Source organism: Phodopus roborovskii, unplaced genomic scaffold (assembly GCF_943737965.1).
Source record: "Phodopus roborovskii unplaced genomic scaffold, PHOROB, whole genome shotgun sequence".
In the NCBI taxonomy this organism is placed as follows: Eukaryota; Metazoa; Chordata; class Mammalia; order Rodentia; family Cricetidae; genus Phodopus; species Phodopus roborovskii.
Window position 1 is genome coordinate 4,903,467 of NW_026126599.1, and position 25,287 is coordinate 4,928,753.

The following is a 25,287-nucleotide window of genomic DNA, read 5'->3' on the forward strand; positions in this document are numbered from 1 at the left end:
GCTCTTGCTCCAAGGTGGGGGCTATGCTTGAGGGAGAAGGGGAAGGAGGTGGCTGGTGGGGTCAGCAGCAGGGAGAAAAGTCTGAGGACCACAGGTGAGTCCTTTACACATCTCAGGGACTCTTGGACACCAAAACTACATCATCATAGTTCCTCACCGCTCTACTTTCTCCCTCCCTCGTTCCCTCCCTCCCTCCCTCCTTTTCTTCATTCCCTCCTCCCTTCCCTTTCTTTTTCATACTTTTGCAGTGTTGCAGATTGAACCCAGGACTTACAAATGCTGCATAAGCACTGACACAGGGAGGCTAGAGTGCTGCAAGAGGAATTCTGGCTCAGTGGTAGAGCCCTGCCTAGAATCCCCCAGTGAGGGGCTGGGGTGTGGCTCAGTGGTACAGCACCTGCCTAGAATCCCCCAGTGAGGGGCTGGGGTGTGGCTCAGTGGAAGAGTGCTTGCCAATCATGCACCAGACCCTGGACTCCACCCTCAAAACAGCCAAACAAACACAAACAGCCAGTAAGAGACAGGCACTGAAGCTTACTAACTGAACCAATGAACAAACTCTTTGCAACTGCCGTATGGTCTTTATATTTTGATTTCGAGTCAGGGTTTCCCTATGCAACCTGAGATGACCTCAACTTGAATTGCCACTTCAGCCCGCTGAATGCCAGGGTTACAAGCACATGGGACCATGCCTGGTCCCCATCCTTTCCTTCATCCTAGATCTAGATTATAGATGGCCATCACTGTACCTCTTCCTGGCTGCCCTCGCCCATTTACAACCTGCGGGTTGGGAACCAAAGCCACCATGAGGAAGAAAAGCAGCAGGCCACAGGGTATCATGAAGTCCCAGGATGGCAGAGTCTGGCCTCCTGAGAATATGCAAAGGACATGGCAGGGCCCCCAGGGAAAGGTTAGAAAAGCCAGGGTGGTGGGACCCCTGAGTCCCCACTTTACCTCCCTAAGTCAGAGCACTCAGTGGGGAATCCGTGTCTACTGAACAGCACAGGTGGCTTTAGGGTCAGAGAGACCTGGCAAAACAGGGAAAGGGCTCTGCTGGTGCTGACCTCATGGAGCCTGGTTTCCCGAGGACACCTTACAAGGAAGATTTGGTTGGAAGTTTGGGCATGAAACCCAAGGTGTCCTGTATGTTCGGCGAGGGCTGTGCCACACAGTTGTACCCAAGCCTGGCAACAAGATTTGCCTCACAACATATGCTGTAACTGGGGCAATTACAAACTGATTGCCCTTGGCTCAACCAATAGATTTAAGTGCCGGTCACTTATGTGGCTTCTTTTTATTATTTTTAAAGTATTCACTTATTCATTCACGTATTTATTTACTTATTTATTTCAGTACTGGGAATGGAAACCAGCTTTTCATTGGCTGATTCTAGGCAGGTGCTCTACCACTGAGCCACACCCAGCCCCTCACTGGGGGGATTCTAGGCAGGTGCTCTAACAATCCCTCAAGTATTTGTCTGGCTGTCTATAGACATTTAGTTCACGTGTTATTTCAGCAAATAATGATGTTATTGATCAAAAGACAAACCCAGAAGCTGATGACAGTAAAGGAGAGCCATGGCTCACCCCAGGCTTCATGTCTCACCTCCTGCAGGCTCCAGAGTCCTCTTCCAGTGCCTCAGCCTCTTTATGTGGGCAAGGTCTCCATCTGGGCAGGGTTCCCTTCCTGTGGGACTCACAGGTGGGTCAGAGAGTCAAAGATGATGGGAGTCACCACCCAGGGGCACACACAGGTCTGAAGAGGGGGAGGACGGTATCAAAGATAAACAAAACCAGTGTGGTCAGCACAGATTTTAATCATTGGCAACCACTATATCAGTGAAGTCCAGCAAGAACTGAACTCAATTTGGATTTGGACAGAGGTACCTAGAAAGGTGTGTGTGTGTGTGTGTGTGTGTGTGTGTGTGTGTGTGTGTGTGTGTGCTTAGAATCCAAACAAGGCTAGCAAACCAGAGCCCAGGTGTGGAGGTCAGAGAACAGCTTATGGGAGCTGATTCCCTCTTTCCACAGTGCGGGTTCCAGGGTTCAAACTCAGATCATTAGCCTTGATGGCAAACACCTTTACCCATGGAGCCGTCTTGCCCTATCTTGGTTTTTGAGTCAGGATTTCTCACTATCATGGAATCAGGCAATTCAGCTAGTCTGGCTGAGCAAGAAGTCCCAGGTATCCTCCTGTCTCTGCCTCTATAGAGCTAGTGTTAGGAGCGTTGGCTATCACAGTTTTCTTTGTTTACATGGGGCCTAGAACTCATGTGCTCACACATGCGCAGCAAGTACTTTGTGGACCCAACCATCTTCTCCACCCTTACCTTTTTCATCCATTTGTTTTTGCAGAGCTGAGAGTGAAACCAGGTCCTTTAACACCCTACTACCAACCTGTTCCTCTAGCCCTTGTTTTCCAAGACCCAGTCTTTCTTACTATGTACCCAGTCTTACTATGTAGCTCAGGCTCCCTGGTACTTAAACTCTTCCTCCCTCTGTCTCCAGAGTGCTGGGATCAAAAGTGTGAGCCACCATGCCCAGCTAGCCAGCCTCGATGCTACAGTAAGTTTAAGGTTAATATGTGGACTATATGAGATCTCCTCTTAAAAAAAAAAAAGTTGTTTTTAAAGAAGAAATGGAAAGAAAAAAATGAACCACAGGGAAAGAGCTGGGAGGAGGCTTCATGGGATCAGGGAAGGAAACTGAGGCTGGAAGAGCTATTGGTCTGCTAAAGTCTTATTAGTATTGGTGACTACTGTCCCTGCGGGATGGAACAAACTGAGTTCTTTGACATCCTTGATCTCTCTCTGATAAGCCCTTTCAGAGTACCCGGGTCACCCCAGGATATGGCCAATGAACTGGGTGTTTCTGTGAGACCCAGACTGAGGCCAGGATGGGGAGGGAACTCATAGGAACCTAGCTGGGGTTCCATCAAGAACTTTTTTGTTGGGGCTGGCCTGGGTGGTGAGAGATGAGAGGAGGGAGGGAGGGAGGAAAGGAAGGAGGGAAGGAGAGATGGGGGAGAAAGGAAAGAAGGACGAAGAGAGGGAGGGAGGGCCCAGGAATGCTGGATGGCAGGTTTCTCTGCCTAGTTTTCTAAGAAAGCTACCCAGGTTGGGAAGAGGCAGCAAGATGAAGAAACAGACCTGAAGCAAGCAGGATAGAAGTGGGGTGCACTGAGTGGACGGGGGGGGGGGGCGAGAAGCCAGCCTGGGAAAAGGAGGACAGCATTCAAGTGAGGAGGAGATATAGCAAGAGGACAAAGCCAGCCAGGGTGGCAGAGGAAGTGGGAAGACAGATAATGAAACACAGGAAAATAGACTCAGACTAGGAAATATCTAGTTAGGAAGAAAGAAGTCGATTGCTAATATTTTATTATGAGTCTTACAATTATTCTCACATTTTTATTTATTTGCTTTGGGAACCAAAAAAGCTGTGAGTGAAAGTGTCAAAGGCGGATGAAGTCCTGAGTAAATGTGTGAGGAGAGGATGGAAGCCTGAGTGACTGTGTGAGGAGAGGATGGAAGCCTGAGTGAATGTGTGAGGAGAGGATGGAAGCCTGAGTGAATGTGTGAGGAGAGATGAATCCTGAGTGACTGTGTGAGGAGAGGATGGAAGCCTGAGTGAATGTGTGGAGAGATGAATCCTGAGTGAATGTGTGAGGAGAGGATGGAAGCCTGAGTGAATGTGTGAGGAGAGGATGGAAGCCTGAGTGAATGTGTGAGGAGAGGATGGAAGCCTGAGTGAATGTGTGAGGAGAGGATGGAAGCCTGAGTGAATGTGTGAGGAGAGATGAATCCTGAGTGACTGTGTGAGGAGAGGATGGAAGCCTGAGTGAATGTGTGGAGAGATGAATCCTGAGTGAATGTGTGAGGAGAGGATGGAAGCCTGAGTGAATGTGTGAGGAGAGGATGGAAGCCTGAGTGAATGTGTGAGGAGAGGATGGAAGCCTGAGTGAATGTGTGGAGAGATGAATCCTGAGTGAATGTGTGAGGAGAGATGAATCCTGAGTGACTGTGTGAGGAGAGGATGGAAGCCTGAGTGACTGTGTGAGGAGAGGATGGAAGCCTGAGTGACTGTGTGAGGAGAGGATGGAAGCCTGAGTGAATGTGTGAGGAGAGGATGGAAGCCTGAGTGACTGTGTGAGGAGAGATGAAGCCTGAGTGAATGTGTGAGGAGAGGTGAAGCTGAGTGAATGTGTGAGGAGAGGTGAAGCCTGAATGAATGTGTGAGGAGAGATGAATCCTGAGTGAATGTGTGAGGAGAGGTGAAGCTGAGTGACTGTGTGAGGAGGGGTTGACATTCTGGGTGAATGGGTATTATTGACAAGGGTAGAAGGACAGATTCCCTAGACTAGAACTTACTCCACATCCTCCACAGTTGCCCTCAAACTAACATCAGCAGTCCTCCTGCCTCAGCTTTTCAAGAGATGGGTTACAGGCTCCAGTCACCACATCATGGCACACACATTTTGCATGTGTGTGCTATGGAATGAATGTAGAGACCAGAAGACACCATTCAAGAGTCAGCTCTCTCTCTCTCTCTCTCTCTTTCTCTCTCTCTCTCTCCACCAGATGAGTTCCAGAAATTAAATTCAGGTAGCTTTGGATTTGGCAGCAAGCACCTTTATTCTGCCGGCCCTTCTCACTGGCAGCTTGTTTTCTTTTGGGGATGGGATCTCACTGTGTAGCCCTAACCAGCCTTGAACACATTATACAGCTCAGGCTGCCCTTGATGTTTCAGTGATCTACTGTGGAATATATTTTTAACTTTTTATTACAATTAGTTATTTGTTGTGGGTAGGGGGTTAGAAGACAACTTGTAGGCCCCTGTTATCTTCTTTCATGATGTGGGGCCTGGAGACAGAACTTGTTGACTCAGCCAGACATGTTTTGTTTGTTTGTTTGTTTGTTTTTTGAGATAGGGTCTCACGAAGCCCAGAATGGCCCCTAATTCCCTATGTGGCCAAGGATGACCTTGAACCCCTGATATTCCTGTTTCTACCTCTAAAATATTGGGATTTCCCAATTTTGCCTGGCTGCATGAATGCTAGCTAAGCATTCTACTAACCAAGCTACCTACTCAGCCCATCTTTCTTTTTCTGAAACATAGTGTCACTATGTAGCCCAGGCTGGCCTTGAACTGGAAATCCTCCTTCCTCAGATGCCCAAATGCTGGGATTATAGCCTTGAGCCACCATGCCAGGCATGCATGTAGGTCCACTTTCCTCCCCTCCCTTTACCCATCTTATTTAAAAGGAGGGAGGGCTATTTATTTGATTTTGAGTCAGGGTCTCACTGTGTTGCTCAGACTGGCCTTGAACTCACTTTGCAAAACCAGCAGAACCAGGTCCTGTCTCCACCTTCTGCCTTACCTATGATTCTGGGCCTGTACCATGTCTTAGTTCCTGCTGTGCTGTGATCCACGTTGGAGCCATTGCTCAGCACTAAAGAGCACTGGGTTTGTTTCCCAGCACCCACATGTTGGCTCTGAAACACCCAAAATTCCAGTTTCAGGGCATCTAATATCCTCTTCTGGTCTCCAAGAGCTGCAGGCTCACACACTGTACACAAATATACATTCAGGCAAATGAAAATAAATAAAACCTTTAAAAATATTCAGTCCTTAAAATTCTGGGAACTGACCCTGAGACCCAACATTCATCCCTCCTCGGAGCTCCTGCCTGGATGTGCTGAGTGAGGGGCTTGAGCAGCTAGCTGGCTGTCTAGAACAAATCCTAGTCTAGGAGGGAAGTCACAATATGCTGGACCATGGTGCCCTCTGGTGGCCAGTGATAAAAAAATCACACTACAATGATTATAGATACAGAATAGGCCCATAGTTTATTTAGAGCAGTGTTTCTCAACCTGTGGGTAGTGAGGCCCTTTCACAGGAGTCACATACCAGGTACTTACATTATTAATCATAACAGTAGCAAAATTACAGCTATGAAGTAGCAATAGGAATAATTTTATGGTTGAAGGGGGTCACCATGACATAAGGAACTGTGTTAAAGGGTCATTTGTAGTATCAAGGAGGTTGAGAACCACTGGCTTATAGAATCCACAGGACTGTCACCTTCAGGAAGCAACCATCAAAATGCTCATATTGATGAATTTAATTATCATACCACACAATAGTTATATATTTCTTTATTAAGATGTTCTCAGATAGCCCCAGCTGGCCTTGAACTCCCTACTCATGACTTTTGCCTCCCCCTCCCAAATGCTGGAGTTATAGACCTGCACTGCCAGCCCCAGTTTATATGATGATGAGGATGGAACCAGGGGCTTTGTGCGTGCTAGGCAAGCACTCTGTCTCCTGAGCTCTATTTCTATTTTTAAAATCAATGCTACAAATCAAGCCCAGGGCTCCACACAGCTAGACAAGTACTCTGTCACTGAGATAAATCCTCCACCTAGAAATCACTATGTACTCAGACTGCCTCTAACCCATGATGATCCTCCTGCCTCAGCTTCCTGAGCGCTGAGATTGCACCCAGCCATCACAAAGCCCTCTTTAGGATCCCCAGCTTCAATTAGGCCACACCCAGCTTCCCTGCTCCCATAATGTCCAATCAGCATTCATTTGAGCCCTTTTTGTCTCCCAAAAGCTTTCCTATTCTACTGCCTACCTACCATTCTACCAGGCTGTAAGGTAGTCCTTACAGCAAGCTTTGAAAAAATGTCTATTGCTTGTGCACATTTCCATATGTGTGAGTCAGGGCAGAAGTACATAGCCAGCCTCTGCTACATAAAGGAAAGGGAAGGGAAGAGAAGGGAAGGGAAGAAAAGGGAGGGGGAGGAGAGGGGAGAGGGAGGGGGAAGAGAAGGCTGGCTAGGCTGGCAAGGGTTTGAGGAGATGTGGGGGAACCCAAACACCTACTTTAGGTTTTTGTAAAGTGGAGATGCTATAGGTTTTTATTACTTTTAAATTATTTTTTTAAATAAATGTTATGACATTTATCTATGTATGTGTGCCTGGTGTGTATGCCACAATGCACTTGTGGAGGTCAGAGGACAACCTGCTGGGTGGAGTCTGTTCTGTCCCTCCAACAAGTGAATGCTGGGAAATTAACTCAGGCCAGGCTAAAAGCAAGGTCCTTTACCAAACCATCTTGCTGCCCTGACTCTGGAGGTGGTGGTGGGGACATGAAGGGATGGAGAGGTGGGAAGGGAGCCGGTGGGGGTGCATTGCCACAGCACACCTATGAAGATCAGAAGACAATTGTGAGGAGTCCATTCTCTCCTCCACCTTTACACAGGTTCGAGGGACCAAACTCAGGCCTCCAGGCTCCTGTGGCAAGCTCACATACCAGGTAGGGGAGGTCAGAGTGCCAGGTAGGACTCAGGTTGAGTGAGCTGAAACATTCTGCAGCTCAAGGGACTCAAATGGACAGAAAGGAGACAAGTGAGAACCAAAAACACCATGGTGGCACCCAGGTGGCCCCCAAGTACTCACGTGACCTGGGGGGAGTTAATATGTGTGTTTCTGTGTTTATGTGGGAGTGCACGGGTGTGTGGGTGCACATGAGTGCAGGTACTCAAGGAGGTCAGAAGAGGGTGTCTGACCCTATGGAGCTGAAGTTAGAGATGGTTGTGAGCTGCTTGACCTGGGTGCCGGGAAAGGAAGTTGGAATGGAGCAGCTTGTGTTCTTAATCCCAGAACAGGAGCCCTGTCCCCAGTACTCCTGGCTGTGAAGTTTGATTGAAAGAATCTTTCTCTCTGACCCATGCTACTGCTTCCTTTTGAATAATGTTGTTCTGCTACTTTGGAGTAATAAATAACAGAGATGGAATTTAAAGCCACAGGATCAAACTTGCTCCCTAGGGAATCAGTGGAGAGGAAGTATGATGTCTGAGCTGTGGGAAACTGGGAAATGGGCACTAAGGAAGCTTATCCCCTGGGAAATGCTATTTTTAAACACAGGAGCGTATCTGTATAGTGGAATAGCAGGCAAGAGACAGAAAGAATACGTTCAATAAGAAGTGGCCATAGCTCAGGGCCGAGTATGCAGGAGCCCCTGAGTTCCCTCCCCAGGCAGGGAGCTACAAGCTTGTAATCCCAGCACTGAGGGCAGGAAGATCAGAAGCTCAAGGCCAAACACAGCATGGTGGCACTCATCTTTAATTCCAGAATTCCAGAGGCTGAAGCAAGAGGACAGTGACTTCAAGATCAGTCGGCTGGGATCAGCAAGTTCAAGGTGAGTCTCAGTGTACATGGCATACACCTGCAACCCCAGAACCTTAGAGGTACAGATAGACTCAGTTCAAGGTCACAGGGCTTGAGAGCTGGCTGAGAGGTTATCAGCACTTGTTGCTCTTACAGAGGACAGGATGCACCTTCCCAGAACCCACAAGGCCACTCACACCATCTGTAACTCTGACCTCCACAGACATCATAAATCAATCAATAAAATACAGATACATTCAAAACAAAACAAATTCAAAAAAAGCAGTGGCCAATCTAACACTAATACACAGACTGACTTAATGGAGCCCATTCTGTATGGAGAGATACCTTGCCCAGCCTAGACACAGGGGCATGGAGGGTGGAGAGGTGACTTGGTCCTGCCTCAATGAAATGATGGGACAGATTTTAAAACTTTGACTAAGCTAGGGTGGTGGTGCACACCTATGAGACCAGACTGGCCTACAGGATGAGTTTCAAGCCATCCAGGGCTACACAGAGAAACCCTGTCTTAAAAAACAAAAAACACAAAACAAACTAACAAAAACTTGGACTAACTCCAAAAGAGCATTTTGGCCCAAAAACATATGCTAGGAAGCCAGACTATTTTTAGTGGTTTTGTTTGTTTGTTTGTTTTTGTTTTGTTTTGAGGCAGGATCTCAAGTACCAAGGTTGGCCTAAATGTGTATTCCTCATCTCTAAATTTGTTTGTTGCTTTGTTTCAATAGACCCACTGGTCTATTGAGACAGAATCTCATGTAGCCCAGGCTGGACTCAAAGTTACAATGAGGCACATGCTCTTGCCTCAGCCCTATCTATGGCTGCTTGGATTATAGACCTGAGCCACCACACCCAGATGACAGCTAGGCTTAAAGATAGTAACACCTAGTGGGGTTGTGGTAGCACACGCCTTTGATCCCAGTACTTCGGAGGCAGAGGCAGGCAGATCTCTGTGAGTTCAAGGCCATCCTGGTCTATATAGATGGAGTTCCAGGACAGCCAGGGCTACACAGAGAAACTGTGTAGAAATTCTGCAACAGAGGGGGGGAAGCTCTCAGTGAGTGGAGCACTTGCCTAACATGTATGAAGCCTGACTTTCATTCCCATCACCTCATTAACCAGGTGTGGCAGTGTATGTCTGTAATTCCAGACTCATCAGGCTGAATCACATGAATCAGGAATTCAAGGCCAGTCTGGGCTACATGGCAAGATCCCTGCCTTCGAAAAAGAAAGGAGGGAGGGAGGAAAAGAGAGAAGGAGGGAGGAGAAGAAAGGAAAAGAAAAGGGGGGAAACCAACTTTGAACATAAAACTTAAAAAAAAAAAGTTTACTTTTCAATTGCATCATCAAGGAAAACCCTGGAGGCCTGGAGAGGCAGCCCAGCACCTGCCCTGGCTAGCTTGCTCATAGCCCTGGGTTTCATTCCCAGCACCACATGAACTCATAAAAGTGGGTGTAGTGGTTCACACCTATAGTCGCAGTCCAGTGGAGGCAAGACAATGAGGATTTCACCATCATTTTTATCTACATAGTGCATTGGAGGCAATCAGACAATAACTGAAGTTATTTTCTCAAAATAGCAGCCCTGTGTGATGGCACAGGCCTTGAATCCTAGCACTCCAGAGACAGAAAGACAGATGTCTGTGAGTTGAAGACCAGCTTTGTTTACACAGTGAGTTCCAGGCCAGTCTGGACAATATAATAAGACCCTGTCCCACAGTAAATAAGTGAATGGATTGTTTAATTGAAATAAAATGTGGCTGGGCAAGTGGTGCAGGCCTACAACCCCAGCACCACTTGAGACAGAGATGGGAGGAAGGCATGTTCAAGGCTGTCTGTGTAATAAATCTGCTGAGCTTCCTGAGTGCTGCAGCTTCTCCATCAGAGATTCCAGAACTAATTCCAGCTTCTTTGTGTCCATGTGTTTGTCACCTCTTTTACCCCTCAACACACTAGTTAGGTCAATCCCTGCACAGTAGTTACGCTTGCTTCAAATAATTTCCAGGTGCTGTGTTAGGTGGAGGAATTCATTCCTTTTATTGAAAAGGCCATCTCCCGGGTAAGCTGTGGGGGGGGGGCGCAGATGAAGCGGGGGAGTAATGAAAGAGGTATCTTGATAGAAGGGGCCATTTCAGGGTTAGGGACAAACCTGGTGCCAGGGAAACTCCCAGGAATCCACAAGAATAACTGCAGCTAAGACTCCTAGTGGAGAGGGTGCCTGAACTGGCCTTCTCCTGTAATCAAATTGGGGACTGAATACATCAGATTACATCAGACTGATTGTCATCAGAAAGCCTTCATCCAGTAACTGATAGAAGCAGATGCAGAGATCCACAGCCAATCACGGGCTGTGCTCCTGGAGTCCTGTTGAAGTGAGGGAGGAGGGATTGTGCAAGCAAGGGGGTGGTCAAAATCATGATGGGGAAAACCCACAGAGATAGCTGACCTGAGCTCACAGACTCTGATCTGACAGCTAGGGATCCTGCATGGGACCAACCTAGGCTTGGTCTGTTTGGGGGCCCTTAACAGTGGGATCAGGACCTGTCCCTGGTACATGAGATGGGTCTTTGGAACCTATTCCCCATTCTGGGATGCCTCGCCCAGCCTTGATGCAGGGGGAGCCTGCTTTGCCATGCCTTTCACTATTAGAGCTTGTAGAGTTCTCAACTGGGGAAGACTGATGACTACTCATCTACTAGTGTGCGCAGGCCCTTCCAACTTTGTGCAAGCTAGCCAGCAGGGATGAACCTTCCAGGTCAGCAACATAATAGCTTGACTCTTCCAAGCTATAATAGCTGACTAACCCATCAGTCTCTGGAGGGTAACCATTGGCAATAGCCTGTCATGATTGGTGGCCTTTTGACCTCACCATCCAACAACTCTGAAAAAAGTGACTCATTCCCAGCACTGGGCTAGGGCTTTGTTGCCCTGTTACAGGGTAACTAACTCCATTTAACTCTTTTTATATGTGTATATCTGTATAGTGGGGGTTAGCTCCTACAGTAGTGAGTTTCCATACAGCTTTTTCTGAAATCTTTAGTCTTAGCCCTCCCCATAGTTCCTCCTCTACCCTGAACTACTCTCATCCCCCACCCCATTTAACCCTTCCTGCTCCATTATTCCCCTTTACTTCTTTATACCACTACATTTGATATCTTTTCCCACGAAAGCCCCTGCCCATGGCACCTTACCAATTTCCTCATTTCTGTGGGTATTCCAAACAAAACACACATATCTAAAGATTTGAAGATAACATCCACAAATGAGAGAAAATGTGATGTTTGTTTTTGGAGCCTGGGTGACTTAGAATGATTATTTCCAGCTGGGTGATGGTGGTGCATTTCCCTGATGGTTAAGGGTGTAGAACTTCAAAAAAAAAAAAAAAAATGTTTCTTAGCTGTCTTTGTTTCATCTTTTAGGAACTTTATGTTTAGTTCCATGCCCCATTTTGGGGTGTGAGTTGTTGTTTTAAAGACAGAGTTTCCCTGTGTAGCCTTGACTGTCCTGGAACTTAATCTGTAAACCAGGCTGGGCTCCAACTCAGAGATTCACCTGCTTCTGTCTCCTGAGGGCTGGGATGAAAGCTATGCACCACCATGCCTGACTCCATGGGTTTAATTGGGTTATTTTCTTGATGTTTGGTTTTTGTTTTCAGTTCTTTGCATACTCTAGGTAGTAATCCTGTCAGATGTATAACTTCTAAAGATTCCCCCCCCCATCCTGTAGCCTCCTTCCCTCAAATGATGATGTCCTTTGCAGTAAAGAAGTTTGTTAGTCTCATGAAATTCCATTAATTAATTGTTGGTCTGAATGACTGGGTTACTGGGGTCCTGTTCAGAAAGTCTTTCCTCGTGCCAACAATGTTGATTGGATTTAAGGCCCATACCCAATACCATTCTCAGAGTCAAGAACCTGTGGGCAGACAGGTCTTAAGCCCTAGGGGAGAGTAGTCTCCCATCACTATTCTGCTTAATGTGCAATGTTAAACTGACCCCTATTGCCTATTGTTACATCCATAGAATAGTGCACCTCTCAGCTCTCATCAGAGAAGTTACTATTTGCTAAAGATGGTGATTAACAGAGACCCACCACTGATCAAAATGCAGAGAATAAGAGACTGAGGATGGGACTGCTCAGCCCTGAATGGGACATATCTATCACACCCCTTCCTCCCAATGCTCAGGGACCATTGCAGAAGAGGACTCAAAAAGACTGTAGGAGCCTGAGACAGTGATGACTACAAGAAAACAGTAGGACAAGCAGGACAACTATACACGGTAACTCAGAGCAGTTGTGGCAGCATGCACAAGACACATGTAAGTCAAGCCAGACAGAACCTCATTATGAATCTGAGAGATAAGCATGAAGCCCCACCCCTAGCTAAGAATCTATTGGCAATTGATAGCTTCTGGGAACAGGGGAGTCTATTTTCTTCAAGGGTATGAACCCTGATAGGTCGACCACACTCCAGTTAAAGACTATAGGTCCAAAAACATATAGATAGCACAAAATGGACTTGATGGGTTTAAGAAAGAAAGAAAATGACACAAAGTTAGGTGGCTAGGGAAGAAAAGTGGAGAGGCTAACTATGATCAAAATGCATGTAGGACACTCTGGTTTTGTTTTGTTTTTTTTTTTTTTTTTTTTTTTTGAGACAGTGTTTAATCTGTGTAGCTTTGTAGAGATCCGCCTACCTCTGCCTCCCAAGTGCTGGGATTAACTGCGTGCACCACCACCGCCCAGATGTAGGAAACTCTCAAATGAATTAATTTCTAAAACGAAAAGCCAGGCAAGGTAGCATATTTAATTCCTGGACTCAGGAGGCAGAGGGAGCTCTATGAGCAGAGGGAAAGCCTCGTCTACAAGGTTAAGTTCCAGGCCAGCTAAGGCCTCCGAAGGCCAAAACCAAAATTTGAAAAAGGACTACTTTCACCAAGTATGGTGGTACATGCCTGTGACTTTTTAAGAGGTAGATGATGAAAGATCAGGAAATCAAGGTCAACCTCGGCTACAAAGTTCAAAGCCAGTCTAGGATACATAGGATTTCAAAAAAACAAAACAAGGAGGGCTCGAGGGAGGGACTGTGCCATTTATCCCTTATCTACAGTCCTTGCCCCCTCCCCAGGACCACCCACTGAACTTGGGAGTCATCAGCCTCTTGCCTAGAGGTTCAGTTTTAAGTGTCCAGGAGACCCGCCTCTGCTGTTCTTCCAATCTTTTGTCTTCTCACCCAAACCCATGCTGAACAAAAAAGCTTCGCTCTTCTCCAGGACCTTTGCCAACCCGGGTATTTCCATCCTCTTGGGGGAAGGGCGCGAGGGGAAGAGGGAGGGAGGGGAGAAAGATGCTTCCTACAAACTGTTGCATGAAAACATTTAAAGTAGAATCCTATCCCAAGGACCTTGGCCGCACGCGCCGTGGAGAAATCGTTTCCAGTCTCAGATCCAACATTTGGCAAATTGTTTACAGTTCTGAGCCTCGCTTTTCAAATCTGTAAAACGGAGATTCTCAACCAGCCAGGCGATGCGGAGAGGTCCCAAGAACAAGCTAGACCAACGAGGTAACCCCGTGTCCGCACACAGTAAGCACCAACCCACTCTCCGCCACGCGCAGGCGCGCCCGCCAGCGTACCTTTAGGCATGCGCAAGCGACCGGAAATCCCCACTGGAGCCTGCGGTGAAGGGGCGGGGCCTACGCAGCGGGCCTGCGCCATACGTTTCCGTGCGTCGCGAGGGTGGGCGGGGCCGCGCAAGCGCGCAGCCTGTCCCGGCTCTGGAGCATAAACAAGAGTGGGGACGGGATGAGGCGGCGGTTGGTCCCCGCGCAGCGAGAGGCGGCGAGCGAAGCTACGAGCCGGACCGGGCGCAGGTCCTGAGTGTAGTGCGCTCCCGCGGGCCGCCCGAGTTGCGCCGCGCGCGCTCCCGCGAAGGGGGGTCCGAGCCCGTCGCGCGCGCGCGCAGCCATGAACCTGGCGAGCCAGAGCGGGGAGGCCGGCGCCGGCCAGCTGCTGTTCGCCAACTTCAACCAGGATAACACGTAAGGCCGGGTTTGGAGACGGGGACGGGTCAGAGGTCAGGGCTTGGACCAGGTTGGGGGTGTCTAAGGGGGGCCCTGGGCCCGCGCGGCCGCTCGAGCGCTGCTGCCTCCTGGGCTGGGGGAGGGTGATGGAACTCGAGGTGTTCCCGTCCACCTGTCCTCAGACCTGGCCTTTCGCAGAGTTGGGAGGGAACTGTGCATGCCGGCTTGTGCCTGTCACCCAGAATAGGTTTCTCGGCCGCCCTGGGCATCGCCCGCCTCCCTATTTCTCTGCATCTTAAGTGCTTCTTCTCCCGCTTTTCATGGTTTTTCTATTCTTTTTTTTCCCCCTCGTTTCTTGTCTGCTGTTCTTCCTGGCAGATAATTTTGCCTCCTCCAAGTAAGAATCAAACAGAACCCAAGCCTTCGTTTTAGAGAGACTTTGTCCTCAAGGGGTCTGAGTGCTCCAAGGGGTAAGGGGCTATTCCTGAGGCAGAAGAGAACCTTCGTGCGCCCCCCTGTTTTGCCAGGCTGATCTGCTATAGGTCCCAGTCTGGTTCCTCAAGACCTCCTGGTTGGCATACCTGTGAGGTGGTTAATAGATGAGGTTTCTGAGGAAGGAAGGATGAGTTATGGGGCTGGAAGGGAGAAGAGCCATCTTGGGAAGTGAGTAAGAGGAAGTGATGTAAGAGGAGAAGGAATGGGTCACTTGGCATCACACTCAGTAGTTGGCAGCCACTGGCAGAATAGCAGTAGCAAGGCAGAGATTGGGGTTTTTGTTTTTCCTCAATTAAAAGTTAATTGGGGAATGGCAGCACCTGAATGGAGGTGCAGCAGGTGCTCAGTTGGACTTTTCTCACTGCTCTCAAGATCAGCGAGCTGTCCACCTGCTCCAGCCGCAGATGAGACAGTGAAGTCCAGAAAGGTCTGGTGCCTTTCTGGATCTTATGGTTGGTTAATAGTAGGATGGAGCTGGAGTGGGGTTTTGTCTCCGAGCTCTCTCTCCTAGTGTTCTTTCTCTTCTGCCACACTGGGTCTTTTCTACCTGCCAAACAGAAGTCTAAAGATATTGAGTCTAGAAGTATAGTGGATCTGTAAACGTTAAAGCTACCAAGGCACTAGAGAGATGACCCAATGGATAAAGTGCTTGTCACACAGCAATGAGGACCAGAGTTGGGATCCCAGCACCCACAGAAAAGCTTAGGAAGCTATCTATAGTCTCAGCATACCTGATGTGGAGACAGGAGATCCCTGGCTAGTTAAATTAGTAGGGTCAGTGAAATCTAGGGTTCATGGAGAGACCCTATGTAAGTAAGTAAATAAAGTGGGGAAATAGAGGAAGACATGCCATACAAGTGTGTATACACTGGCACTTAAGTGTGACCTCACAAAAATACATACACACACCTTCAGGCTGCTAAATGCTGTGTTGTGTATGCCCTAAAACCAACACAGCAAACACTATCAGGACAACCTGTTGCAGTTTGTCTAGTGAATAAGCAGTGCTATCTGGTGGGAGGAAAGCAGTCCCAACCAGTAGCAATTTGGCTTCTGTACCATTAGGATTTAGGGACTAGTAGGAAATGCTAATAATACAAGGTGTCTCTGTCTGTCTTGGAATTCACCATGTAGACCAGGCTGGCCTTGAACTCAAAGTGCTGTCTGCCTCTGCCTTCTGAGTGCTGGGTGGGATTAAAGGCATGTGCCACTGTGCCCGCCTATCTGTATTACAAGGTTTTATGTCTTGCTTGAAATAGAGAATTTTAAGAACAGTTTCTACATCTGCTGAGTTCCCTGTGTTATAATAAAAATGTCACACTAGCCTGAACTGGACCTTTCCATACCCCTCCTTAGCCCTGAACCTACTAGCTCATGAAGTTATTAGTTCAGAACAAGACTTGCTGTGTCATTTTTGACATGTCAAAGAGACCTTGAAACATAGAGTTGAAAGGAATTCCAGGTTAGGGATGTATTGGAGTTCAGTGGACTGACATGATTGTTAAAGCTACAGGTGAAAGAAATAGGAATGGTTCAGTGGAAGGGCTTCTGCATCTTAAAAGAGGAACAGGAGCCCAGTGTGATGGTGCAAGCCTTTAGCCCCAGCACTTGGGACACAGAGGCAGAAGGATCTCTTTGAGTTCAAGGCCAGTCTGATGTACATATCGAGTTTTTAGCCAGGACTAAATACAGCAGTGCTTCTCAACCTGTGGGTAACAACCCCTTTGGGGTCACATCAAATAGTTACAATTCATAACTAACAAAATTACAGTTATATGTAACAACAGAAATAGTTTTAAGGCCGGGCTGTGATGATACATTCCTTTAATCCCAGCACTCAGGAGGCAGAGGCAGGGGGATCTCTGTGAGTTCAAGGCCAGCCTGATCTACAGAGTTCCAGGAGGACAGGCTCCAAAGCTACATGGAAACTCTGTCTTGAAAAATTAAAATAATAATAATTTTACAGTTGGGGGTCACCACAACATCAGAAATTGTATTAAAGGGTTGCAGCATTAGGAAGGTTGAGAATCACTGAAATAGAAAGATGCGGGGTTTTTGTGTGTGTGTTTATGTGTGTGTGTGTTTGCGTGGTTTTTTTGTTGTTATTGTTGTTGTTTTTAAAGACCATGGGGCTGGAGTATGTGGGTTTGAATTTGGCTTCTTAGTGCCCATGTAAAAGCCAGGCAGAGTGGAGACCATCTGCAACCCTAGGGCTTGTATAGACACAGGAACAGAGATAGGTTGCTCATCCTCAGAGCTCACTGGCCAGCCAGTCTATCCAGTGTCATCTCCAGGTTAGGTAAGAGACCCTGTCTCAACTGAGCAAGATGGAGTACAGTAGAGGAAGATTTCCAACTTGTTCTGTAGCCTCCACATGCACACAGACATGCATGTGAGTGTGCAGAGATGCTGTAAACAAATACTACACATAATTTTAAAGTTTCTGGCAAGGTGTAGAACTTTGTGTGGAATCCCATTTACTGTGTTCAGGGATAGATGGGGGCCACTGGACATTAAGGGAGTGTCCATTCTGTAGTCATTTCAATGCCTCTTTTAAATGCTCACACATTTATTATACTCCAAACTATGTCAGTTTCTTCTTTTCTCCTCCTACTAGTAATAAGATTTCAAATATTGAAGGGTTTTTCTTTTTGTGTGTAGTCCTAACCGTGACTACAGTATGATCTGCTTTTTACCATCTGTTTTTGTTTTTAAAGGAGAACAATGAAAAGGACAGGAGGAGCAGCCTATCCTGGTAGTCTGACTTACTCTGACTGAGTCCCACCTGTGTTTTTCTCAGAGTGACGGGCTTGTGTGGGATCACTCTAGCTTTTCAAAGTAGAACTTGACCAGTGAATAACTGGTATAAGGTTACTGGATTCTCACATGGAATCATCAGGACTAATTTTTTCTGGTAGATTTTGGGAAGTTGGAGAGGTGGGTGTGTCTGTTCTAAGCCTCCTTTCCCAGAGGCCTAGAGTAAAGGGACTGCCCCCTGCTCCACCCACAAGGTTAGACAGCTCTAAAAATATTTCTTGCTTTCTCCCACTGAGCTTTCTCCATTTCCAGACACCAGGCACCATTCTGGAAGGCACTACTCCCTGCTCTGTATTTGCCTGCAAATTGCAGGGGGTTTCCAAAGCTCCTTTAGCCTCGACGTGGCTGTCCCCTCTGCCTGCTTTTCATAGCAGACAGTCCGAGAATGGGATTACTGCAGAGGGTGAGTGGATAGTGACCCATGGAACCCATGGCATATCTTCGAGGGCAACCTAGTTCCCTGGTCTGGTGTTTCTTGGGGAGCATTATTAGCACCCTAGGAAACTGGCCGAGGCAAGAGCTTTGCTTTTGATACTCTTGACAGGCCTCAGAGCTTCTGGTGCAGTTCTGGGCTGGGTTCTCCATGAACTTAGCCTGGTTGTTGTCCTAAGTGAGGCATAGCACCTGTCAGGTCACTGTGGCCATGGGGCAGTCTGCTTCCTGTTTACCATGGTGGCTTGTCCCACTCACCCACATAATCAAGTGTGACCTTTTCCTGGGGAAGGTAATGACAGGGGAAGGCCGCTATGGACTGATGCCTGGGAGCTGAGGGGTATGCCTGCTGCACTTCATAGTGAAGCAGAAGGTCTGCCTTTTAGATGGTTCAAGTTAGTCTTCAAATTCAGTAACAGAGATATCATGTCAAGGTGAGAGCTCCTTCCCTCATAAAATAGCAAAAGGATGTTGTGACAGATGACTCGTGGGAGGGGAAGATGAGAAGGGAGTACATGTATATACCTAGGAGGTCAGAGGTGTGTCAGATCCCCTTATGCTGGAGTTACAGGCATGTGACTTGCCTGTGTGAGTGCTGAGAATCAAGCTCAGATCCTCTGCAAGAAAAAAAAAAATGCATGCTCTTACCAGTGAGCCATCTCTCCAGCCCAAGTAAATGTGTCTTTTTGTTTGTGACTGGGTCTCTTGTGGCTCAAGGTCAGTGTGGGCCTTGAACTTCCCTGTGCCATGTGGCTGTGAACTTCAGAGCTTCCTCCTGCATTTACCTCCCTAGTGTCAGAGTTAGAACTGGACACCACTACTCTTTACACCTTTATTTTTTGAGATACTCTCTTTTTTGCAGCCTCAGTTGGACTTGAACTGGAGGTCCTCCTGATCCTCCTCCCAAGTGTCCTGCCCATCATTCCTTGCTGTTCATATTCCCCTCTGACAATATGTAGTTATGCCTTTTTTTTTTTCATGATTATGTTTGCATTTTCTGTTAAGAGAACCTACCAAAGAGGGGGGTAAGTGAATCTGGTTGTTGGAGTTGTAATGAAAATGTTAAACACTTACCCTGAGACCCAAGGCCACAGTCATGCCCAGCAGGTACTCTGATGTGCTGCACCTAAAACTATTTACAATGTCATTTATTTACTTACCCTCCCCTGGTAAAATTTTTAACTTCTGTTTCTTACTCATAAAAGGGCATGATCAGTTTAGAAGACTTGGCATTAAAATGTTAGCCCAGGTATTTAATAGTCTAAGCAGTTCTGTGTATCTAGGACATCAAAAAGATTGTGCCTGGCCAGGTGGTGGTGGCACACGCCTTTAATCCCAGCACCGAAGAGGTAGAGGACAGTGGGCCTCTGTAAGTCTGAGGTCAGGCTGGTCTACAAAGCAAGTTCCAGGACAGCCAGAACTACACCAAGAAACTGTCTAGAAAAACCACAAAAAAAAAAAAAAAAAAAAAAAAGTCTGCCCATGGGGAACACTGTTGGGAACCAAGCCCTCTGGAACCCACAAGCCTACTTCTAGTGCTTGCAGGCAAGGGCCTCCTTAAGCTTATTTTGTGACTTCTAAATGAACAAGAAATGAAAAAGGGGTGGTGATGATAGGGTGGTCATGAAGAAAACTGACAGCTGTCTATAAAGGTAGGCTTTTGTTTTGTTTTGTTTTTTATGATGGAGATTGAATCCTGAGCCTAACACATGCTAAGAGCTCCAGAAAATACCTTTGAATTATTATGGACAGGGAGCTGGAGAGATGGCTCAAGCAGTTAAAAGCACTTAGTGTTGCAGAGGATGCAGATTTGGTTCCTAGCATCCACACACTGCTTCTTTGATCACCTGTTACTCCTGTATGAGGAGAGTTCTAACTCCCGTACACATGTAGTGTACATACATACATTCATATGGAATTACATATGTGTATCTCACGTGGTCTGCCCCTCCTATGTGAAAGACACAAAACCCTGAACCCAAAAGAATTTGCTGAAGCAGGTATATTGGTTCATGTCTATCCCCATACATTGGAAGGCGAGGCAGGAGAATTAAAAGTTCCAGGCCAGCCTTACCTACTTAGGAAGATTCTATTTCAAATTTAAAAAAAAAAAAAAAAAAAAAGTGTCCTTCTGCTTTAAGAACACAGGAACATTTCTTTGGGGGTCTGGAAAGGTGGCTCAGTAGCTAAGAGCCCTTGTCCTTCCAGAGAACCAGAGCAGCTACAGCCCACAGCTGCCAGTTAACTTCACCTGAGGATACCCCACATATGTAGCCCATGTTCACATAGATATACTCAAATAATAAAAATCTTTGAAACACACGGGAAAATACACAATTTAAGAATGATTTTTGTCTTATTTTCGTTTTGCTCTTGGTATTTTGGGTGTTTCATTTTTACTATGAGGCAGGGACTCACATATATAGCCCAGGCTGGGCCTGAACTCATGATCCTCCCGTTTCTTCCTCCCAAGTTGCCAGGGTGGTTTGCGTTTTAAGTTCAGAAATAGTTGAAGTAAGAGAGATTAAAATTTGCTTAAAATAGCAAGCCTGATTTGTCTGGAAAATATTCTCTTGAACACCAGTTTTCCAGAAGTTCTTAATTTTATTTTTCAACCTTGCTGGAGAATTGTTTTGTTGCTTCTTTTATTGATTTTTTTTTTTTTTTTTTTTTTGAGACATGGCACTTGCCTGGCCTTGTAGACCAGCCTGGACTCTAGAGTTCTGGGATTAAAAGTGTATATATACCACCTGTTACTGCCCAGTGTATGCAGATACCTAGACCTGATTATTTGGATGAAAGATCAAAAGTGTAGTGAAGTATTACAAAGACAAATCCTACCATCTGGTAGGGAAAGTTTGTGGTCTTCAATACTGTAAGATAAGCTCATTCTACTGAGGTTTCAGCATGCTCACAGAGCCATAGAGCCTCTGGGAGTGTCCCCCACCCTTGGTGATTTGAATCAGAGCCTCATATAGTCTAGCCTGCCTTTGAACTTGGTCTGTGGCCAAGGAGGACCCAAACTTCTGATCTTCCAGCCTCTGCCTCCCAGATGCTGGGATTGTAGATGTGTGTTACCTACCATCCCCAGCATCTAAGAATGTATTCCACTTCTCTGTGGGCGGGCTGGAAATGTCAAGTATTCAGTAGATGGGCTGGTTGTTAAAGTAGCCTCAAATGTCTATGAATACAAATCAGGTGAAAGTCCTCTGCTGTGCCCTGTGTGCGCATGCATGCATGCATACGTGCGTCTGTCTCTCTGTCCGTTTGTTCTCCAAGACTTTAAGACCAAAAACAGCCCTATCTCTTCCATCTTCCTTTGTGCTAGTGAAGGTTATGAGTGCTGCTTGCTCTTGATTCCTTGGTCATTTGCATCCTGGAGATGGAATTTTCTGATCAGGAACCCTGTCATTTGGTGTCACAAAGATTCTATGCGCCAAGCCTTTTAGCTAAAGCTGGGAGTTTTGTCTGTCAAATATAAGCCATCAAAAAGAACCCCTCACTTTTCTGTCCACTCAGCAAAGGTAGTCTTTGCCTACCAGTGTCTAACTAGTTCCTTAGTGCGTGTCATTCCTACCCTACCTCTCAGGCACAGTACAGGGAGTGCTGAAGGCAGTCCCGAAATGAGAATGGATAGCAAGCCTGGGTTGTAAGTGTCATTGTGCAGAGTGTAGAATGCAGCAAGGCTCTCAAAGGAAACGCCAAAACAGTCGTGTGTGTCTACAGCCACTATTTGACAGCTGATAATTCATTTAGGTCTCATTAGAGTTTTATGAGGTTTGCTCATTTATTTTCACTACTTTTATTTTAATCTTTTTCCAAGCTTTATTGAGGGATAAGTAGCAAACCTGAATATATTTAAGGTCTGCAGAAGGGTACCCTCCTACACATATACATGGAGTGTGTGACCTTTGAGCTTGGGAGATGGCTAAGAGGGTAAAAAGCACGTGCTGTGCAAAGTGTGAGGGGGAGTTCGGATCTGAAGAACATACATCAATCCAGATGTGGTGCTGCACATCTGTAACCTCAATCCTCCTAAGGTTGGGTGGGAAGCAACACAAGAGGATTCCCGGACCATTGGAGGCTAGCTAGCCTGATGTATGTGGCTGTGATAAAATCCCTGTCTCAAACAAAGTGAACGGAGAGGACCAACACCTCAGGCTGTCTCAACTCCATTTGTGCACCATGGCATGTACTTGCGTACATACCTCCCACCCCATCCCCTGCCATCTGTCTGTCAGTCTCTCTCTCTCTCTCTCTCTCTCTCTCTCTCACACACACACACACACACACACACACACACACACACACACACACACACACACACACGGTCACCTAACATACTTGTACTTGGGTTTTGTATGTGATGACAGTAGTGCATCAGGGCCCAACACTGTTAACTGTCATGACGGTGCCATATGCCTTACAGACTTCTGGCCTATAATACCCTCTTCCATATGTCTGATAAGACCTGTGAGATAATTCGGAACATGCTGGTGATTCCTGGCAGAAACCCTGGTCAGTGGGGGGGTAAGGTGGGCACTGGTTTATACATGGTCACTGTCTGCATGCCTTAGCTCTTACTTTTGATTTGGCTTTTTTGCAGGTCCCTAGCTGTTGGTAGTAAGTCCGGATATAAGTTCTTTTCGCTCTCTTCTGTGGATAAGCTGGAACAGATCTATGAATGCAGTAAGTGCTTGCTTTATTTTCCCCTTGTTAAAGTAGACTTGTTGGACTGGAATTGGAATGCAGTCCTCCACTACCCCAATATTGGGCAGTTGGAGTCCACACAGCCTTGGACCAGTCTTCTACCCTAGCCTCCTCAGGAAGTCACAACTAGGGACTGACCTGGGTGTCCTTCCAGATCTCTGGGTATTTGCATATAATACATGTGAATTTAGGGTTTCCCAGCTTTCAGGACCTGGTATCTTACCATATATAATGTACCATTTTTTACCATCCCCTCCCTCCTTAATACCATGTAGACAAGGCTACTGCCATAAAGGTGTCCTAGAAACTTATAGTAATGTTTTCCCTTTGTTGTCATTTGATGAAATCTAAGTGGCCTGTGAATTGGAATAGCAGAAAGGCTACAAGCTGAGGCTTCTGAGAAATGGGTAATGCCTGTTTGTTGTATGTAGTCAGGATTGGAAGTTAATGACTGTAAAACACATCATTTGGGACTGGAGAGATGGATGGCTAAGTGGTTCAGCACACTTGTGCTCGTCCAGAGGACTCAAGTTTAGTTCCTAGGACCCATATGACAGCTCACAACCATCTGTAAGTCCAGTAGGAAGTCTGACACCCTCTTCTAACACAGGCACCAGACACATACATGGTACACAGGCATGCAAGTGCAGGTGAAACACTATACAAGTAAAATTGAGTACATTTTTAAAGATAAAAATAATTTGTGTGTATGAGTGGTGTGTTTGTGTGGGTGTGGAGGTCAGAGATGACAAACAGTCTTTTTCAAATACTTGACACACTTTTGGTTTTTCGAGATGGGTATAGCCCTAGTCGTCATGGACCAGGCTAGCCTCAAACTCAGAGATCCACCTGCCTCTGCCTCTCAAGTGCTGGGATTAATGTCTTGAACCACTACTGCCTGGCCATCATAGGTTTTTTGTGTGTTTGTTTGTTTTGTTTTTTTGGTTTGTTTTTTGTTTTGGGGGCAGTGAGACAGGGTCTCTCACTGAATGTGGAACTTGCTAGCAGGGTTAGATTGACTGATGAGTGAGTTCTAAGTGCCCTCCTATCTCTGTCTGGCTTCCCATGCTGGAATTACAGGCATGATCTAACACCCAACTTTTTATATCAGTCTGGGGATCTGAACTCAGATCCTCTTGCCTACCTGGCAAGTACTTTACCACTGAGCTATGTCCCCAACCCCTATGTGCTATTAAAAGACAAGGTTTATTACATTGTATTTAGTGTGTATGATTTTGAATGTGTGCATGTACCACCACTTAAGTGTGGGGGGTCAGAGAATAACTGATAGTCTTTTTCTCTTTCCACCATTTGGGTCCCAGGTCAAACACAGGTTTGGTACCCACTGTGCCATCTTACCAGCCCATAAATTATATTTTAAAAGGTGGAGGGAGGCTCCCTGGAAAGATGGCTCAGTAATTTAAAAAACTTACTGTTCCACATCAGGAGGCTCACAGTTGCCTGTAACTCCACCTCCAGGTGCTCTAACAGTTCTTTCTATTTTCTGTGGGCAGGCACACACACAATACCCATTTTTAAAATGCTTTTTACTACATTAAAAAACATTGTGACCATGTGTGGGGCGTATACCTGTAAACCCAGCTGAGGCATTCGGATCTCTGAGTTCAAGGCCAGCCAAGGTTACATGATGAGACCCTGTCTCAGAAAAGCAAAGACAAACAAACAAAAAACCACTACAAAAATGTTGTGTATTGGGGTAAAGTATAGAGGTCAGAATACAACCTGGAGGTATTGGTTCTCTGTGCCATGTGGCTTCAGGGATTGGGATGGTGGTGGCAAGTGCCTGTTGAGCTTCTTGTAGCCCCACCCTCTGTATGTCATCGCTAAGGGGAAATCATTGTGAAATTGACATTCAGCCTCAATCCCTAAGAGGCAGCCCCTCTGTCACATACCACAGTCAGAGCATTGCTACTCATCTTTCTTCACATGTCTCTAGTTTCACTTGTATCCTCTTGTGTGATGTGTGAACACCTATGGAGAGTCCTGTATCCACCACTATCCTGCCCGAGGGCAGTGGCCCTCAACCTTCCTAACACTGCAACCCTTTAATACAGACCCCCAACCAGAACATTATTTTCATTGCTGCTTCATATTTGGAGTTTGGCTACTGCTATGAGTCATCATGTAAATATCAGTGCTTTCCTATGGTCTTAGGTGACCCTACGAAAGGGCCTTCACCCACAGGTTGAGAACTGCTGCCCTGGAAAAGCTCTTGAGGTTGAAGTCAGGCACAGAGGCCCATCTGTGATCCCAGGACTTGGGGAGGTTATTCTCTATCAGCCTGGGTGCAGAGTGAGACCTTGTCTAGAAAAAGGCAAAATAATAATTAACTAATAAATACAAACCCTTCATGTTGACAACCCTTCCTCCCTGCTTCTTCCTGCCCACTGTCTGACCCTGGCAGCCACTGATCTGCCTCCAGTTCTTGAGTCTTCCTGCTTCCGCTTCTTGAGTGCTAGGCATGTCAGGTTTGAAAGTTGTATCAGGCCAGGCAGTGGTAGCACTCGCCTTTAATCCCAGCACTCGGGAGGCAGAGGCTGGTGGATCTGTGTGAGTTTGAGGCCAGCCTGGTCTACAAATTGAGTTTCAGGACAACCATAGA

General features: G+C 46.6%; 1 protein-coding gene across 1 annotated transcript in view; it reads left to right on the plus strand.

Annotated features, from left to right (window-relative positions):
- Positions 1–13,939: 13,939 nt before the first annotated feature.
- Wipi2 (WD repeat domain, phosphoinositide interacting 2) overlaps positions 13,940–25,287 on the plus strand; it is a 33,619-nt gene continuing 22,271 nt past the window's right edge. The window contains exons 1-2 of the mRNA XM_051205536.1: positions 13,940–14,228; positions 22,561–22,643. Coding sequence (XP_051061493.1) covers positions 14,155–14,228; positions 22,561–22,643 — 157 coding nt within the window. The 5' untranslated portion in view covers positions 13,940–14,154. The remainder of the gene's footprint in view (positions 14,229–22,560; positions 22,644–25,287) is intronic.